The sequence below is a fragment of the Phascolarctos cinereus genome, unplaced genomic scaffold (genome assembly GCF_003287225.1).
Source record: "Phascolarctos cinereus isolate Bilbo 61053 unplaced genomic scaffold, phaCin_HiC Scaffold_5;HRSCAF=322, whole genome shotgun sequence".
Taxonomy (NCBI): domain Eukaryota; kingdom Metazoa; phylum Chordata; class Mammalia; order Diprotodontia; family Phascolarctidae; genus Phascolarctos; species Phascolarctos cinereus.
Window position 1 is genome coordinate 420,504,168 of NW_027555958.1, and position 21,099 is coordinate 420,525,266.

The window sequence follows — 21,099 nt, forward strand, 5'->3', positions numbered from 1 at the left end:
TTTGCTCTTTACAGCTTTTTGTCCCTTCCCTCTTTGCCAGCTGTCCCTTCTTCCTACTCTTCTGCCTCTGTCCGTCTGCCTCTAGAAATTCATTCCTCCCGGGGCTTCAGATCTGTGGAAAATCAGGCTCTATAAAATAGAACCTTTCTTTCACACACAGTTTTAAGTCAAGAGGCTCTGTGTAAGGGCCTAAAGTTGGATCTTCCCTTCTCCTTAAACTGATGACACTTTCAGTCTTTAAATATGTGCTTATTACATCTGCATGCATACAAAGTGTAAAACCCTATGCCTTTTCTATTTCCTCTTGGTTTCAAGTTGCTCCCGTCTCAGAGGCTGCCAGAAGTCTGCATACTGAATGGGCCTGTTTTGGGGGGGAAGAAATGGTCTAGACCTGGGATTTCATCAGTTTAGGGAGTTCCTAACACTGATGCAGATTGGCAATATGTTTATACCTCATCGTCTGGGACACTGAGAGGTTAAGTGACTTGTCCCTGGCCACATAGTGAGGATGTGTCAGAAGGAAGGCCAGTCCTTTATCCCCTACGTTACACTCCTTCTGCTAGGTAGGGTGTTACTCTAAGGAAAATCAAAGCTATTATTATTACAGAGAATGACAATTACAAAATCTGAAAGGGTTCCTGGGCAAAAGTCCAAATTCACCCTACAAATGTTTTAAACTGCCTCAAAAGACAAAAAGAAGACTGTCTACTCTAGTTTTCACCCATACCTATCAGGTTATGAGAAGACTTCTAAAAGTTGGCACCAGGGGCTGGGAAACAATTGGTTTTTACCCTCCTTCTGGAGAACATCATTTGTGTAGGAAAGAGAGGCTCTCATGCCCAATCCTATTTTTAATGCTGTCTGGCTCTATGAAAACAGCTTGTGGCTATTAGTTGTTAAAAGAGGTTACGAAAACAGAAAGAGCTTAGTTTATGCATCGCAATGAAACTATGGATGGGCATGGCGCATCTCCAGTTGCACGCACCCTGTTGCTCATCAAGGGACATGGATCCGAGCTGTTTGTTAACCACAGAAGAAGGAGAATCTGAAACAAAAATGAGATTTCAACTTAAAAATAAGCAGCAGAAAACTGCACAGCAATGTCATGATCATCTACAAGCTTAAAAACAAATGTATAAAGGCAGGGGAAGAGAGGTGAGCGCTGTGGGTATGTTTCCCAAGCAGTGAGTAAGCACAGCCGTGTGGCCAGATATATTATTCCAGGCAAGCATTTAGTAACCTTGAATACAGACTGAGAACACAGAAAATTCTTCTTCTAGTTTCATGCATATACAATTTCCCCCACATTTATTTTGGATAGGAAAGAGGTGCTACATAGATAGATCTATAAATGGAAGCTCACAAAATGGCAGTACATACACTCAATCAGGTTTTTCTTTCATCTATTTCTTAAATCCTTGAAAGAGTCTCCCCAAAAGCTAAAGTGCTCACTGCTTTTTGCTGGGATGTTGTTTTATCAAATTTGAAGTGAACAACAATTGATCAAGAGCACTAGAATCAAATATTTTAGACAAAATATCTGTAAGAAATATTCAAGAAAGCAAATGATACCACAGAACCATAATGAATCTTCCGAAAAGTGGTGTTATTTACTCTATATAAAGAGGGTGCAGTGGGGAGGCAGCATATTGTAAAAGGGGGACTAGTCTGAGAATCAGAAGTCTAGAGTCTACTCTCGGCTCTGCCATAAACTAAGTGCATGACGAAAGGCAAGTCACTCAATCTGTCTAGACCTTAGTTTCCTTAACTAAAAAAATGGAGTTCCTCTGAAACATTTCTGTGGCCTTATGATTCTAATAATATCATATCATATCATATCATATGAAACTGAGTATAGAATGGGCCCACTTGTCTCTGCCATGAAATGTAGAAATGTTTTGGTTATACTTCTGCCCCAAGAGAGATGCCTCCTGCTTTGTGGCCTTTTGAATCTCTACATAGACCCCCCTCTTCATTTCCCTGATAATAGAGTCACAGGGGATGCCGGGGGAAAAAAGAGGACAGTCTTTCCCTCAACATGCTCAGGGTGGCACTCTGATACCCCCCAAACTTGACATTTTTATAATCATATTATAGCTTGATTTTCTTTTGTTTCCATTTGAACATGTCAGATATCATTTGTTTGACTCTTTTAAATAGCTCCTGTGAGTCAGGCCAAGTTTCTTTTCTACCTATTTAAAATCTGTTGTCTTCTAATTTCACCAGGTTTTTTTTGTTCTAGTTTCATGTGTTCAACTGCAACTGGTCATCAAATAAGCATTCTCTCTTTAATTATCCTTTTTGATCTCCTCTAAAAATTATCCAGGTCTGTTCCTCAGTTTTAACAATATGCCATAAAGGAGTAGAGGGACTAATAGTTAATTCAAGTACAATCCCAATCTTTTAATATTTATGCTTATTTTTATGATTGCTTCAGACTAGATATCTGCTTCAGTGCTTTTCACTATTCTTAGGGTATTATTTTTAAAGAAAGGACAATAGTTTGGTCCTTAGAGATAATGAGAAGTATAATGATACCCCTTTTAAAATTCAGCAAAAAATGAAATTTAGTCAACAGAGAAACAGTTGCTGAGAAATACTGGAAAAAAGCTCATAGAATATAATATAATCATCATTAACTTTTCCTCAGCCACCAGCATTCATTATAAGATAATTTCAAGATAATGTATTATAGTTAAGAACAAAAAATAACTACTTAAGAATTCTTTTATTTGCTTATGACTATTTTTCCAAATATTAAAAGTCTAAATCTTATAGGAAGCATTACACTGTGTTTAGTATTCTCCCAAATCACCTAAGATATAAGAATTAAACCAATCAAATGTTTAAAAAAATCTGCCACCACCTCTATCAAACTAATCATTTACTATGCTAGAGAAAATGACAAAGCAGAGATATTCTAGGACCTTAAAAGAGAATAACATGCCTGTCTAAAGAATGCTGAAATGGTTATTTGCTACTTTTATAAAAAAAACCTAATCTATACTCTCTCAAATCCTAACCTTTAAGACAGTTCCTTCCTGGATCATGACCAGAAATCTATTTTTAAACTGAGGTAACAAGAGTGAGGCCAACTGCTCTTTCAGAGAGGATATTCTGGTACCAAAAACATTTTGAATGACATTTAAAAGATCATCATGCCAAATTCAAATACAGTAGCAGACTACACATTCATAAATTCAATGCCCATACTGCCATCCTTATATTTTACACTAGATTTCTAAAAATACTTGCAGGTACTAACATGAGCTTCAATACAGCAGCTACAATCTAAAAATACTGTCATTATCTTCTTACTAGTGACAGTTGACCACATTTTCCTGAGAGATAAGAGCATAAGAAAATACAAATACTGGACTATCATTCTACGGGCCAATTCATTGTAGTAAGAAGCAAAGCTATACGATATTTCCTTTGCCTTTTATCCCAAGCTTATAAAGCCCAACATAAATATGGAGTGGGTCTGGATTACATTATTTCTCAAGAGTCAATCATTTAGGGTACAGAAAAAATAATCTTACTTCAAATGTGAATATTTTCCACTGCTAACAGCACAATACTGCAACATTCCCTTTTTTAGGAATTATCTTTTGGGAAGCAACAAAAAAATTCACTTAAATATCTAGTCTAATGATCTAATAATCTAATGATTTTAAAAGGCACATGACTGAGTAACTTACATCTAGGAGTTTATTACTTTCTAAGGTAAAGATAAACTTCAAAATAAAAATTCACCTAGCACTCCTGGTCAATCACTAGGCTAAGTGCTCTAAGTTTTGATAGGATATATTTCAATAACTTGTCACTTGGTCCTAAACAAACTACTTAACATTCTGGCATCACAGTTTCCACATCTGTGAAACAAAAAAGTCATTGTCTTGAATCCCAGAAGAGAAATATGTTATTCATCTGCATAATTATATGACAAAACGTGTAATTCTCAAAAGCTACTGTAGAACTATGTGACATGTTTTATTCCTGGAACACTCATTTCACCTACGATCATCTGATGAACTTACCACATCTGAGGCAGTTTATTAGAGCTACAGAAATGAACTGATAACATCAAATTTGACCTACTACACATTTATGTTCTGATGGACTTTTTCCTTTTAATAAGAAACGTACACAGAGGAAGTTCTTACTTGGCCTTATTAACTAGAGGGCTGAGTAACAGATCACAAGGCACTCATATGTGAAATGGGACTGTGAATGGTGTACATAGGGCTGCACCCACGAGAACCTGATGCAGGAAAGAAGAGGTGTCAAGTACATGGCCCACAACAAACTGAAACGGAACTAATGTAACAAATTAAAAAGTAATTGCAGTATTTAACAAAATAAATAAAAATACAACATAACGTAGGTAACACTACATTTCAAAACTAAGTCAATATGCAGCGTTAGGTATGGATTGGTAGTTCCGTTTTCTATTGAAGCTTGATACCATGTAATAAGGAATTTGCTTACACAGAATCATGTAAGTGCTGATTTTTTCCAACATGGCTCAATTTTGAAAAATGTTTTTCAAGAGTCACTCATGTTTTATAGCCTAGATGAGGATATAAAATCTTTTTTTTTTAAAGAGTGACAAAACTGTTCCACATAGTGAAAAAAATCAGAACCGACCTGAACCCCTCTAAGCTGACTCCATGCTCCTTTGGGTGGGTCTGTGACAGTGGCTAGCCAGTACCAAGAGACTCCACAGAGTGCTGTTACTCTGAGCAGGTGCCAGAAATCTGTGACTTTACAGGAATGAAACAGAAGAAAAGAACTGGGTCTACAATTAACCAAATGCTAAATGTCTTGTGCCTGTTGTTATTTGTAGCACTCATCACACAAACCTGCTCATTAAACTAGCTCCTTGGATACACTGAATGCTACCAAGTTTACACATCCTTGATGCTGGACACAGTGAGATAATCAATGACATGTCACAGAATTATAATATAGTATTCTATGTTTATATGCTTCTCTAATAACCTATTACCTAATTCATCCTTATAGCATTCATTTGAAACAGGAAAAGATAAGCTTTAAGGCCTAATATTCTAATTTCATAAATGGGAAAACTCAAGCATGGAACAGGGAAACCACTTGCCCTACTATAAGGCCAGGATTTATTATTATAATATATTATAAGGCCAGGAATAGAAGTCAGTCAGTTAGTTAACATTCCCAGAAAGTGAAGAGATGAAGACCAATCTGTTTCTCTCACAATCAGAAAATCCTGAAAGACCACTGATGGTTCTCATGTGCTACCCTAAAAGCCCAGGGGGAAAAAAAGTCTTTAAATAAAAATATCTTAGATAATATATTCTGACTCTACCATACTAGATTCTTGGCAATCACCTCTGATGTTTACAAGGTTAACCTTTGTGGATGATGAGAATTTTCTTAAGGGCTCTGAAAGCTATCCTAAAGACAATTTACGTTATTTAGAAAAGTACCTGAAACTGTAACACTGGTGTAAGTCGGTGCCTTGGAATGATTAGTTAAGTCTGCAACTTCTACAAATACCACAGTTAACTAAAGAGATGCTGCCTCTAGAGAGCCACTGCGATTTATGGCACTTCTTCTGGACTTTCAGTAACAAACAAGATAGACCGCCTTCATTCCTCACGTAGCTCCACTGAATATTTCAACTGTAATTATCATAGAGGTATAATGCACTGGTCTAGAACACTCAGAGGTTAGGTGACTTGCTCAATGTAAGACAGCCAGCATGTGTCAGGCGGGACTTGGACCCCAGTCTACTGGCTTGCAGGCCAGCTCTGTCTACTAGGTCCACACTAAGTAAGAATAGAAAAGATGAATTATGACAGACTTAGTAATGGCACTAAGGACATCTTAGCACAGTCCCAGAAAACAACTTGATTTGATTCCAAAGAATTTACTGCATGCTTACATAATTTAATTCTTGCTATATTTTATATTCCTTGAGGGTCTAAACCCTGTGTCATTGACTTTGTATCGCCTTCAATACCTAGTACAAGCAGTGCTTTGATGCCTACAGGTACTTTAACGAGTGTTCATTGAATTGAACTAGCAAACTGACAGTCATTTATGTAATCCTTATTTTCTTCTGTGGAGGCCGCCATAAAAGGACGAAGAAGTTAACAATCAATAAAGATAAATGAACATGAGAAGGCTAGGAGCTACAAGGAAAAACAAGTTGTTTCATAACGGACAAATAATTAATACATTCTGTGATTCTACAAAATTCTGATGAAATTCAAACTGGTAAACCCGGCATGAAAATTTCTACACCCCAAATGCTCTTCAAATGTCTGTTATACTACAAATGCAGCCACATACATAAACATACACTTTTACCTACTGAGGCAATGTTTTACACTCAATTTTGCTTTAACAACTGTTTTGTCCTTTTAAATTTCAGCATTTTCTTTGTCATACTTCATTATAAGAATAGCTGTCATTTATATAATTTAACATTTGTAAAGTGCTTTACAAATGTTATTTCATTTGATTCTCACAACAGGTACTGTTATTATCCTCGTTTTGCAGATGAGGAAACTGAGGCTGAGGAAAGTGTAATAGCTTGCCTAGAGTTGGTCACACAACTAGTAAATGTCTGAGGCAGGATCTGAACTCAAGTCTTATTGTGTCCGAGTCCAGCACTCTATCCATTGCATCACCAATTGCTCATGAATAAATAGTTCATCTTCACATCACTTTGCCCAAAACTGTTTACAAAGCTAAAAATCTTGGGGAAATATTTGCTATTCAAAGTTGTCAAATTTTAACATTTGCATTAACAGTTAACATATTACCAATCTACAGAGAAATTGTTTTCTTTCTTATAAGAAATTTTAAGGGAAAAATTTTTTTTCCTAAATAATTAATTCTAGTAACATATTTAGAGAACTCTAACTCAAGTACTCTTTGCTAATAAAATTAAGCCAAAAATATAATATGGATTAAATATCAGCATAGTATCCTGACCCCACAACACAATTTCTATATCATGATTGCTTTGAAAGTTCAGATGATTTCACAGCCTCATTTATGAATTGAGTGACTCTGGGTTCTAGGAAGGGATTTCAGCAAAGCATAGTTCTTTCCTTTTCTTTTCTTTTCTTTTTTTTTAGGCAATTGGGGTTAAGTGACTTGCCCAGGGTCACACAGCTAGTAAGTGTCAAGTGTTTGGTCTGAGGCCAGATTTGAACTCGGGTCCTCCTGACTTCAAGGCTGGTGCTCTATCCACTGCACCACCTAGCTGCCCCCAAAGCATAGTTCTGACAGGCCCTCCCAAACTGGAAAAGATTCAAGCAGAGACCCAGTAATGGGCCATGTTTTGTCACTAGACCACCATGGTAAATGTGGAGCAAGTTAGCTACAAGGTACCAAATTTCCCTTTTGGATACAGCAACTCAAAAGTCTGTCTACTGAGATACATGGAGGGATCTCCATGAGCAGAGGGAGTAACAACACTGATGATACTACAGATCTTAGAAATACTGAAATATTTCTGTGGTCGTAGGAGTCCATAAAACACATTTAGGAAGAGGAGGTATAAATGAAGAGTAACACAATCCAAATGGTTTTGGGACTTCCCAAATGCAAAGTAATTTTGTCACAGTTCTCAGAGCAATTAATTCTATTTTCATCATTGCTTATCTATTAACCAAAGCCTCACAAGTCCATTTGTGTTAGAAACTGGACATATTCTCATTTGTAAAAGAAATGTAAAATTACAATAACTATTGTCTTATTAGATGATATCAATCTGCCCACTTATTTTGTGGTTTCATCATGGAGGGTGATTCCAAAGCGTTCCTGTGCCCGGCTTAAAGTCTTCTCTGTGATATTAAAATCCCCAAAGAAAAAAAAAATCACAAATTTATTAAATACCAAGATTTTATAGGTAATACAATGAAAACATGGCTAAAGGCTAAATACGTATTTGTTCTCTATATCAGAAACTTGTTACCTCCACAAAAAATCTTGAATTGAAACCTTATTATGCAGAAAACAAATAATTAACAAATTCTGTGAAAACTGTTTTATAATAAAATATTATAAATATTGACTAAAACTACAAATCCAATATACTATGTGACAGCCAATCATAATTCTATAAGCAATTCTATAAGCACTTCAATCCAGCACTATGTAGTTCATATAAGAATATGCATTAACTTTCAAAGCAAGAGAGAGCTGGAAGCTGAGGTATAGCAGCCTTTTTGTTAGAGGCATTTTCTGCACACTGAGTTCATTCTGATGCATAGGTACTTTCTAGAAGTACAGGCCTTACATTTATTGAACAGTCATGACTTTCTCTTATCCTCTAAGTGGGTTGCTTCTGAAGTTTTCTTCTTCCTCTTTACATTCTCTCCCTTGGAGATCCCATGCCATGGCTTTACTTAGGACTACCAAATCCATGCTTCCAGCCTGTATTTCTTCCTTAAACTCAAATACTATATTTCCAGCTGCTGACTAGGTTTGTCCACCTGGATGTTCCACTAGCATATGAAAATGCCATATATGCAAAACTAAACCTGTTATCTTCCTCTTGAAACAACCTATCTTCTCTCCTGATTTTCCTTTTCTTCTTGTTTCCACAATCACAAAGTTTATTCAAAACCTCGGGGATACTTTCAGTGTCCCTCATCCCCCATATCTAATCAGCTGCTAAGTCTTATGGGTTCTATTTCCTTAATATCGTGTATATTTGTTTCCTTTTCATGCCCCACCCTCTCCCCACCCAGAATAGGCTTTCATTATCTCTTTCCTGGACCATCATACTACCCTTTTTACTAATGTCCCTGACTTTAGTTTTGCCCTTCACTAATCTATCTTCTACACAGCTGCCAAGATATTCTTCCTAATAATCAGAGATGACCATATTACACCTCTGCTCAAAATGCCTTCAGTAGCTCCCCATTCCCCAAAGGTATTAGCCTGGTATCCAACGCTCTCCACGGTGTGGTTCCAGTCTGTTTCCCAGTCACCTCACTCTAGTCTCCTTTATTTACCCGATCTTTCAACCAAACTAGACCCTATTTCTAATCCTCCCACCTTTGTGTTCCACAAAGGTTATATGTACATCATGCTCACAATGAGCTCCCTCAACATCTCTACCTATTGAAATACATCTCTTCCTTGAAAGTCCATCTCAGAGGTCATCTCCAACATGAAATCTCTGCTGATTCTACCAGATAAGCAGGATCTCACCCTCTTCAAATATTTTCTTTTGTTATCCTCTTGTATCATATTTATTTATATACTTGTTTTATTCCTCCACTGTATTGTAAGAGATTCCATCCTTGACGAGGGGGACTGTGTTTTTTTTTTCACCTTTGCAACCCCAGTACCTAATATAGTGCATTGCACATACCATGCACCAGAAGAATGCCAGCTAAATTTGGATAAAGTGAACAACCCCCTCCATACTAAAAATACAAGAATAAATTTTTTTCTCTATACATCTAGGGTATACTATTGTAATGCACCGGCTATTTCACCATGTGATGATTAATACCACCACATGCAAGGAAGGGATAAGCAGCAATAGTGCATTAGCTCTATCTTGTGTCAGGGGAATGTACAGGGAAGCATCTCAGCAAACAACAGCAACATCAACAACCAGTTCTACTAGCTAAGCTGCTGCAGAACACTTGGTATTGACCACCTGAAGGATGAGGGCCCTGGGAGGAGCCCTCAGGGGAGGCCTGCTCGGAAGTGGAAGGCTGTCGTGCTGCGGCCTCAGCTAGCTCTTGTTGCCTCTGCTGCTCAGCTCTCTTAAGCCGCAGTTGTTGCAGGCCCTTACGAAGCAGAGCTATCTCAGGCCCCCTTAAAAATTCTGACACAGACAGGAAAAAAAGGGTGTAAAAGAACACGGAAACAAAATAGATATCACAGCATCTAAAAACATCAAAGAGAAGAAAGATAAAGAAACACATGTCTATTAGGAGAAAAGGCAAGCTGCTTATTTACATAAGAAAATATGGATTCCCTATGATGGAATTACGATAGCCCCCCTTTCACAGGCTTCATACCCTTTACATATACGTATACTGGAATTTTAATATTTTACTCTTCATCGTTTTTGGAATATTAATGTAATTAAATGAAATGAAAATAAAACACAAAGAACAATTTACTTTTTAAAATCCCTCTGGTTAATCTTTCTGTACTGAAATACCAGATTGAAATGTGAAACGTTTATTCACGTCAGTATTATTTTACCTCAGACTCTAATAACTTTACTGTCTGTTCCAATAACAATACTATCTGTTCACATCTAACTGCCAAAACAGTTCAGCCCATCCTGTAGAGATCTCAAAGGGAAGAAAGAATGATTTCTCAATAATAATTATTCTGATCTCCTATTTTGCAACTCCAGTTACTCCATAGGATCTCATTGTAACTTCCAGATAAAGACCTTTCTTTCAAGTTCTAGGTAGGTCTGGACACTTGCTGACACCTAATATTTCATGCTTAGTAACATTTTTTTTTCCTTTTGGGTATGTGTAACCTTTTTATATGCAACACAGTAAATTAAAAAGTGTCTAATAATATTTTAAATAAAGTATCATTTTGCAATCACAAATAAACATCCTGCACAGAAAAGAAAGAAATCTACTTAAGCAAAAATAGCATGTAATTGTTAAAACAACAGAGCAAATTTGTAACGACTCAAAGAGATAATTGGTAAACAAATTTGAAAACTACCCTGCTGGTCTGGGACTCCAACCCCTATTGCCAAAGGCAGAAACACCTATGAGCCCTATACCCCCTAATTTATCTGAGTGGAGGGCTCCCAAACGAACACTGGTGATCTGTAGTTTGGAAAATCTAGAGCTGATTAAAATAATCTTATAAACCACATATTTATTGTTTTTATTAGTTTTCAAAGACTTCATTAAGCAGGCATTATTATCCACAGGATTTTTTACATTTTTTTTCCTCTCCAGGTGGAAAAAATGTGTCCTCAATTACAAGCAGAGCTCACTAAAGAATATCAGAATCTTAACCTGTTAACTTCAATTTGAAATTCCAGCTTATACTCTGTAAGATGGTGAAATAAAAGTTAACCAAAAAAAATGTACACACGTTTACAAATGTGTTTATGCATATATAAAACACATCTTTATGAAAAACACATGTTATATATAGCCCACACTGCTGATTGGCAGTGTGAAGTTCAGAGGGTCATTTAAGATCACTTAAAACTTAAAATAGTGTCAACACTAGCAGAACCTAAAGTCTGAAGTCATGCCAATGTAAACGAGTACCTCTGTGCTGAGTAACAAGGAAATGCGGCAGGAAAGTCACTCCTTGAATTCCTAAATGCCTTGCCTTGTAAATCACTACAGGGATCTCATTCAGGGATTGGCAGGAGGAATAAAGGCAGCAGAGCACAGTACCTTCTGCTACAACCCAAGTTCAGGCCCCTTTTCACTTTGTATAGACTAACTGAATGTTCTCCTAGCTGACCTCCCTTGTCTCCAATTCTACCTAAAAACCTCCTGATATCTTCCCCATGTGCAACTCTGATTGTACTGCACCTCCTCCTCCCTCAAAAATGTCTAGTGGTTCCCTATTGCCTATCAAATAAAGCCCAGATTCCTTAGCTTAATATTAAATCCTTCTTCCTCTTCCTGCCTTATTCCCAATTCAATTACATTCAAGAAACATTTATTAAATGTCTAGTGTAGTGAGGGCAATGTCCTAAGAGTTAGGTGAAATGAAGTTTGTATTAAACATGGTCCCTAACCTAATGAAGAGTTTATATTCTAATAAAGGGATATGACACATAAACAAATAAACACATCATAACAACAACAACAATAATGACAACGATAAATACGTAGGAAAAAAGTTACACAAAGAGCTATGTGATGTATAAGGAGGAAAAGTCATTACCAATTTGGGATGATGGAAAGGCAAGGCTTCAGGCAGCTGTCATTTGGTTCTAATTTTAAAGTATGAACATACATTCACCAAAAAAATAGGGGTCGTATTCCAGGAACAAGGGACAGCATGAGTAAAGTGATCCACCCATCTCTGTGTGTGTTGCAAAAGCACAAAGACAGGCTAAGGAGAGAGGCATCATTTAAAATTGACTGGTATGCACGTGGAGGGCACAGAGAGTAATACTATGAGATAAGGGTGGAAGAATAAGGCGATGCCTGGTTATGGAGGACCAAAGAATTTGAAAAAGGCAGAACTGACAGGACCCTATAATTGCTTGAATATAAGAGGAGAAAGAAAAATGCAATCTAATTAATGTCCCCCAAACACTCTTCATTTTCCCACCAAAGTGCTTTGCTCTTTTTGAAGGGCCCTCTGTTTGCATCTCTAGCATTTGATGTCTTCCCACCCTTAAAGGCCCAGTTCAAATGCTACCCATTCAAAGAGCTTTCTCAAGTGGCCACTTCTACCCTCTACCAATCCTTGTGATTGCTTTCACTCTTCTTCAGTGACCACAGAACTTAATATGGCCTGCTCTCTTCCTCTTTAAATTACTGCCTGATGTTCTCATTGTTGATGTGAATATTTACAGTGATGACCTTTCTGCTACACGGGCCTCTTAGGACCTCCACAGAACTTCCATTGCAACATCTTCTATGTCTTCATTCTACCCAAGTCAGTCACAGCAGGGTAAGACACAAACTCTGGCTACTGGTCTACCTTTCAAATTCCAACCTTAAATCCTCTTCTCCCATCACAGTCTCCGATCTTCCTGCCTCCCCTTTCCTGAGCCTGCCCTTATTCCACTCCCACTATGAACTCCATCACCCTCTTCCCATTTATACAGTCGATGACTTTAGGCCTTATTTCTCTCAGCCAAGCTTTTTGCCAGCCAATTTAATGATGCACTTTCATCTACCCTGTTAAGTCTGGAGGCCCCATGTCTCGACCCTCTCCCTTTACTCTTTCCATAAGTTTGGGCAGAGTGGCAGTCTCCAACTGCTCTCTCTACTTTCTCACCAAATATTCTCCAGTTGTCTAACTCGAAAATGGCCACCGCTCTACTCAAACTAATCTCCAAGATCCCCAGTGATGTCTCCGCTGCTCAATCCAATGTGCTTTTCAGCCAGAATCTTTATGCATCATTTGATTCAGGGGACCGTCTGATTCACTCTCTGTCACTGGCTTTCAAGAGAAGGGCACTTATGGTGGAATAGAAAAACGGAGCCAGAAAACCTGGGTCTGAATTCCAGTTCTGGTGGTGTCAAAGTACTGCATAAATGTGAGTGGTTCTGAATACAATTTGAAGAGACCATGCTTTCCTGGATTTCTTATCTTTCTGACTAATTCCTTGGCTCTGGGTGTCCTCCACTGATTCTTCTCCCCTCTTCTGGTCTCTAATGCTAGGCACTGCCCCAAGCCCTCTCCTTGGTCCTCTTCTTGCTCTACATACACTCATTCCATGCCATCTACTTTCATGGGTTCCTTTTATCACCACTATACTAAGCACACCCAAAACCATGTATCTGACTGCATTTCAGTTTCATGTTTCTGACCATATTTAAAAGATATCTACACCAGAATTTTCTGTCATTTATGAAACTCAAAACTGAACTCATCAGCTTCCCCCCTCCTATTTCAACCTACAACTTCAAGACCCTCCATAATCTATCTCCAACCTCCCTTTCCAGCCCTTTTTTATGCTAGTCTATTTCATCCACCTAATTGGGCTACTTGCCAGTAGCCTAATAAAGAAAATTCATATTTCCTCCCTTTGCTACCTCACAGGGTTGTACTAAGGATTCAGTGAACAAATGTGCATAAAAGTGCTTGGTACACTATAAAATATTATGCAAATGTGCAAGTGCAATGAATTCTAGGAGTCTCAGTCACTTACCCTCCCTTCTTCCCCTGATTTTTCCCTGTCCTCTCCTACCTCCAGGTATTTGCACAAACTGACCTCAATACCTGGAGCAGAATAGTTCAGGATCTCCTCCTGCTAAACTTGTTCACTATCTTCAAGACCCTGCAGAAGCTCCCTCCTTCACAAAGCATTCACTAATTCTACCATCTCAAAGTAATACTTACTTCTTGGATCTCTCAGCTTGTATGTACTTAGCTCATTCAAATATGAATGACCGCTATTTATATTTATACCTTTTGATGTAAGCAGCTTGACGGCAAGGAAAATTTCTTTTTCTAATTCCCTATCTCTAGGGCCATATATACAATAAGCATTTAATAAATGTTTGACTACATTGATAATTATGAAAGACAAATTTCTTACTTGGTTGGAGAGGTTGTTACTGTTAGTGGTTCTGAAGGTCCAAACTGACTCTCTGAACTTAAGACGAGAATACCTATAAATAGGCGAGTTGCCATGTATGGTTATCAAGAGATATCTATAGCTATACTTTTATGAATATTATGTAGGAGATTAAATGATCAGGTTTTGAATGGTTCATATAATACATGATGTATAATCATTAAATATTTTAAGAATATTTAAATGTTATTTATAAAGCTAACATATTTGCTTACTGATTCAATCATTCCAAATTTTCTGCACTGCCCTTTCCAATCACAGAAAGTTATGAAGATTAAAGATTAAAGGAACAGTTTCTCTAGACAAGAGATGAAAATAAGCCAAATAAACTATAATATGGTAACCTGACTCTTTCATCTAAATATTCTGGACTACAGGGAAAAAACAACTACATTCACTTTTTTTTGTTTCTTTTTCATTATTTCTCTCTTTTCAACAAAAGAAACTTTCTAACACAAAGATAAAATTATACAAATCTTTTCTTGGATTATTTTGAGAGGTGACTATTAGACTATTTCTTGCTATTAAATTCTATTCTGCTTACTGGTAGAAAAAGAAATTAACGGTATAATCATATAATTGGTTTTGAATAAAATACACTACATAAAATAGTATAAATAAATTTATTGAATAAAATATACTATAATGAATTTATGTTGTTATTGGTCCAGAACTATGATTTCATTAATTTGGGGAACTTCTAGTATGGAAATTCTTTCCAATGATTCAGGTCAGCAATTTGCCTGTGGCATATTTTTATGGAGTTGCTCAAGAGTACTATCAGGTTAGATGGTAGTTATCCACGGTCACATACCTAGGACTTGAGGTTTTCAAGTTATCCATGGTCACAAACCTAGCACTTGAGGCAGTATTTGAATCCAGGTCTTCCTGACTTCAAATCTGGCCCTCTGACCACTACACCAAATAGGTCTCTCTAATGAATTTAAATGTCATAAACACTTTTTACAGAGATTTAATTTTAATCTGTATTATTTCAACTCAATATTTTCCTACTCCTTTTACATACAGAATATGGCTTTTACAACCTGAGAAGACAGTCTGCTTTAAAGGTTTAAGAAAAAAAAATCACATATAATAACTACCATGACTCAAGACTTCGGGAAGCATGGCTTTAAGCAAGAATGGTTTGAATACTTAGATAATAAGACTTCTGAGGAAGAAGGAGGCTGATAAAATAAATGACATAGACTGAACATGTGGCATTTAATCAACTTTCCATTATACCACTCATAACGTGGTCTGAATAATTCAAATGGGCATTCAGAAGCAAATTTCTCTCTTACCTAGTGCCTAGAAAAGGGTCTGGAACATAAGAAATAAATACTTGACTGATTAGCCAAATGCCCTGAATCCTAGGGTAGGCAAAGGGGGGAAAGGACAGATGAAGTCTTGAAGGAACCCAGGAGCTTTGAAGTAGGACCTAAGCTACACTAAGAGATAGGCTTTAGGAATTCTACTTAACCTAAAGAACAACCCTTTTTTTGTCTTTTAGGCCCATGTCTGTCTTGATTCTAATTTGGGTTGGTAAGGGTAGGAGGTGGCTGGGCACCCAGCTAGATTCAGAATGTGTATTTATTTGCCATTTTGATTTCTCCTATCCACAAATCCATCTGAATTTAGATGGGATGGGAAATGGACATGGAGAAAGGAAAGTACAAATGTAAGGGGTCTTCCTGTTGGAACCTAGGCCTTTGTGAACATGCAAGATCTTAAGCTTCACCAAGTGAATGAGAGGCAGCTTATATTGCATTCCTTATTGTAGGGAAATTTAATAAACTATAGTGTCTTGGTGTCCTGGTAAAATTATTCTATGGTTGCTTTAGCTAACCTAAAATGTTTCAGTTTTTTTTAACTTCCTATTTAATTCTATGTTCAAGGATTGCCTAGTTTCAAAATAATGATGATTATTTCATCACAAACATAGCTTATATGCTACCTGTCCCTTGGATACATATTCAAATAGCAAATACTTCAAGGTGAAAAGTGATTTATCAGTATAACTGATAACGATCTGTTTTAAATATATAACTAAAATTAAAATTCAAAGGGATTTTTTTTAAGTTTTCAGAAGCATTAATAGAAAAACTCCTCTAAAGTCCTACTCTCAAGTCTTATAGCCTTATAAAAATGACCTTAGGTTCTTAAAGGCTGTTCAACTTATGGCAGCTTCCATATCAAACTAGAAAAGCTTGAATAAAAGGCCCAGTAAGAGACTAAAACACTATGTGTCTTGTCATCTGAGAGCCTGACTAGCTAAATTCAAAAAGTCTAATCACCCAATCAACAGGCAATGAATTGGGGTGGGGGGAAGCAGCATGGCACAGCAATTAATGAAGATCATCCCCTAAAGAATAAAGAGAATTGCAATCTGTGTTGGTGGAAGGAGTGCCTGAAGCAACGAAATCACGAATCCTTGAACAATTAAATTAAATAATTAAGTTGGGACACTATTCAGTAAACATCTAAATCCCTAGACTGTATAATCTCCTTGACAGATTACCCTGAAAATAGATTATTGAGCGCAAGCTATTTAATACTGCTTCAGAATGTCACTTACCTTAAAAATGACATTTGCTTAATTTTAAAATATTTTGTGTAACTGACAAGTTTTCAACAAGTGTGAAAATCTGTTCTGAAAAATAAACTTTATAGATTTTTTTCTTCTTAGAAAACGTTTTATTTTATGCCCTTAAATTAAAAAGGTAAGTAGACTGTATTCTCCTGAAAATCTGATTTTGGAGAATGACTTTGTGGTCTAGAGACAGATAAAACTACAAGAGATCTAACAGTTTCTGCAAAAGGTTCTGGCTTCTATTTCCATGGAAACTGACATTAAATCACCAAAATGGGGATACTGATGAAACAGAGCTTATTTTAAAATACCCCATTTTTTGTGATCTGATGTCAGTTTCTATGGAAGCAAGAATAAAAGTGGCATCATACAGCTGAGCTATTAAGAATTTTATAAGTTTTAACTTGTGCCCGAAATTCTGAATAAACATTTTATTTGCTTTTAAAATGAATAGTTTAAAACATAAGCAACATGGGGCATGACTGTACTATATATAGAAATGTTCTCAGAAAATGCTTTAATACATAACTTATCTACTTGATGGTTTTATTTTGTTTTTTGGTGGGGATATTGGGGAGGAGTAAGGTAAAAAAGCTGTGATGCTAAAGATGGCCATGAAAAACTATGGTAAAAAGGAAATAATCTGGTACACTTTAATAGGGTCTCATAGTACACTTGTTTTCTGGTATCAGGTACTAATAAAACAAGCATTTATTCCAACACAATTAAAGTGAAGAAAGGGTAAAATGTCCTTTAAGTAAATTAGAAGATCCTACGAGATAATATTTGGATTTACAATAATCTTTGAGTAAAACGCTTTTAAAATTATATCAGTATTCTCACTACCTCATGATACCTGTTGTACTTGGCAGTATTACCTTCATAAAAATGAGAAGTTTCTGCCTTCTGTTACAGGTAATGGAAATTAGGTACACTGTGCTATGGTAGCTTTCAGTGAGACCTAATTTAAGTACTACCCATACTCAAGAGAGAAAAGTAGTTGGCAGTTCTCAAATGGGGAGATTAGTTATCTGTAATTAAACTTTTTTTTAGAATTTTACTATTAAAAAATATCTCTCTTCTCCAGATTAAAAATATAAGGGAAACAGATGCATATATACACATTTAACTTAAAGACTTAATTTCTGTGAAGTAACATGTACACATACACACATGTCATTCTGGTCAATTATTCTAGCAAGTACTGATAAAATTTTTTAGCATCTTCTAAACACATCCTAAAATGGAGAAATTCTTATTGTCAGAAAACATGATAAATTACTGCCGACTTAGGGTATATTGTTCTCACCAGATTGATGATGTGTATGGTGCCCGGAAGCTTCTAAGGCTAATCTCTGTTCAGTGTCTGGAGAGGAAAGCAAAGATGTCGAACGAGGGCTTTCTGTGGAAGATGATGTTGAAGGCGCCTGAGCTGACACAGTAGAAGATGAAGATGACTGAAGAAACTGTTCTGCAGGAGCGTCCACTTCCATTGCAGTCTCACCCATTTCTAATTCAGCACTTGATTGGCCAGTAGGAACAGTAGAAACATCTGACTGATTTGTCCCTCCTTCAATAAATACATATTCAATGCAGATTGAAATTTAAAATTATCTTTCTGAGGCCAGAAACTTTAATATAACATCAGGAAATAAAAGGTGGGGGAATAAAAGGAGTACTATGGTTTCAAAGATGATAAAACTTTTAGTTGATCAGATCAGTTTACGAAAATTGACCAGTTTGGTGGAAACAAAATCAGTTTAATTAGTCCTACACGGAGTCCAAATGATTGCTTCCCATCATGTGAAAGCTAATATGTAATGTGCTGGCCCAACTCTATGAACATAAATTTTAACAGTTTTAATAGTAGAGAGACAGATTTACAGTGACATAGCCCTACACTATTACCCAATGCCCCTTATAAGCAATGGCATCTAACTGCTAATCATCAAACTGTGCTTAGAGGTACAATCATCGAAGGGCACAGAGTCCTGGTCCTGCTCTGACCCCAGTTAGCTATTCAACTTGGGCAACTCAGCTGACTTCATGAGCATCAGGCTTGTCATTTGCACAATGAGGGTGTTGGATCAAATAAACTCTAAGGTACCTTACAGCTCTATATGTGTGATCCCACGACTAAATGATATCCATGTTCCCTGTCGGTTCTGATGTCATAATTAGTTCATATTTTGTAGCCAAAAAACCCCAACTAGCATCAAACACATGATCCCAAATTTTCTACGACAGAACAATTAAGCAATCCAGCCATGAACAACTCAAAAACATTAATAGGTTAAGAATATGTACAGCCATATGAACAACACAAACTTGAAAAGGATGCTATCTCATTTGTTTCCTAAATCTCAGTTTGGTGGGAAAAATTTAGAAGGAAGATTGGTCCACAGATGATACAGAATTACAGGATCCAGAGCTGGAACCTTTGAAATTATCTTTTAATCCAAGTCCCTCATTTTACAGATGAAGAGAGGTAAGGTGGCTTATTCAAAGTCACACAAGCAGTAAGTGGTAGAACCAGGCTCCTCTAAGTCCCAACCAGTGCTCTTTCCAACTTTTTCTATAACAAAAATGCACAGTACCAGTAACATTTCCACAATTAATTTTATATTAATACTCATTCCGGACACTGTCTCAAAGACTGTGATTTAAATATTCCTCTGTTTAAGATTAATCATAGGTATATACACCTCCTCAATTAATTTACCACTTATAGAATTAAAAAAAAGTAGCCACAAAAAAATAAATTAGTTTATTTAAAAGACAAACAGTGTAAAATTGAGCTAGATTTTTTGTTTGTTTGAGGATTTGAATAATTTGAACTATATTTAATAACTAAAGAATAGAAACTATTAAACCATGGAAGATACAACTATGGGGAAAGCCTGTTTGCAGCCTCCTATTTCTTTTTTTTTTCTTTTTAGGCAATTGGGGTTAAGTGACTTGCCCAGGGTCACACAGCTAGTACGTGTCAAATGTTTGGTCTGAGGACGGATTTGAACTCAGGTCCTCCTGACTTCAGGGCCGGTGCTCTAGCCACTGCGCCACCTAGCTGCCCCCCAGTCTCCTATTTCTTACAAAAGGGTTTAAACTGGGTGATCTCAGATTTTTTTTTTTGTTCTTTGAAAGGAGGAAAAGGACTAGAGAAATCAATAAGCAGCAGGTGGCATCGTTTTCCCTCCTCAATTAGAATTTTGGCTCTTGCTGCTCCTGATCAAAACTTTGGAATCACAGGCAAGATGGTACTAACAAAAATGTTGTTGTGTATCTCTCTCTCTACTAATAAAAACAGTTTTATTATCTTTCACCTTGATAGTTTCTCTTTGGTAATTTTTTTGAAATATATAATAAATAAAAAAATTCACCTCTAGAGCGAGATCGTCCCCGTCCTCTGTTGCTCTGAGCAACTTCGCTAGCTTCTTCAAACCATCGTGATAACATATCAGACATCCTCTGCATCAATGATACATTAGGGCTTTGCTCTCCTATAATAACAAAGCGTTTCTAAATCATTCAAAATCTATTCTTTCAACACAATTACCTGGAAATTCCTGAGGGAACTTTTTCAAATGAAAAAAGAACCATGAATACACTGTATGGAGAAAAATACACTTTCACTTACAGAATCAGTGAAACAAGATTTATTTTTGTTACAGTTTTACCATAACTAAAGTAACTAATAAAAACAAGTATTCAGTAATAGGTAACTAAACTTTACTTGTATTTAAGGTATATCAGTTCCAAAGAAATATCAACTGATGCTTAAGGAAGTGGTACTACTACTTCCTTTTCTTTGCAACCGAATTTGGGGGCTTAGAAATAAAAATATCTAGTGTCCTAATACATTGGCAGAAATAACTTTCTTTCTAGTCTTCATTACAGTTTATTACAGAATTCCCTATCACTTGCATATTGTGATGCTACTGAAAAAATACTAAAAGATAAAATTTTAGGAGATAACATATTATCTGTATTTATCATATTATCATGTTTATCATTTATTGTTTATAAAGCAAGTTACTACAAATCTATGAGGCACATAGTGCAAATATTATCCCCATCTTACAGATGTAGAAACTTTCAGAGATATAAAGTCTTGCCCAAATCACATGGCAAATAATGGCACAATGAGGACTTGAATCCAGGTCCTCTAATTCCAAGCCCAGAGTTCATCTTATATACAATGCTGCCATTCAAGTTTATA

General features: G+C 36.5%; 1 protein-coding gene across 16 annotated transcripts in view; it reads right to left on the bottom strand.

The window, feature by feature from the left end:
* The window catches only part of DCAF6 (DDB1 and CUL4 associated factor 6), a 165,804-nt gene that overhangs the window by 66,268 nt on the left and 78,437 nt on the right, over positions 1–21,099 (bottom strand). For 7 of the 16 annotated variants that reach the window (XR_013487378.1, XM_078156512.1, XM_078156510.1 and 4 more), the window contains exons 9-12: positions 20,261–20,380; positions 18,190–18,450; positions 9,677–9,847; positions 986–1,045 (exon numbers count right to left, since the gene is read on the bottom strand). Coding sequence is in view for 15 of the 16 variants with exons in the window: in XM_078156512.1 (XP_078012638.1) it covers positions 986–1,045; positions 9,677–9,847; positions 18,190–18,450; positions 20,261–20,380 (612 nt within the window). In the remaining variant the exon portion in view is untranslated. The remainder of the gene's footprint in view (positions 1–985; positions 1,046–9,676; positions 9,848–18,189; positions 18,451–20,260; positions 20,381–21,099) is intronic. The other 9 variants (XM_020974661.2, XM_020974660.2, XM_020974659.2 and 6 more) reach the window with 2 other exon arrangements.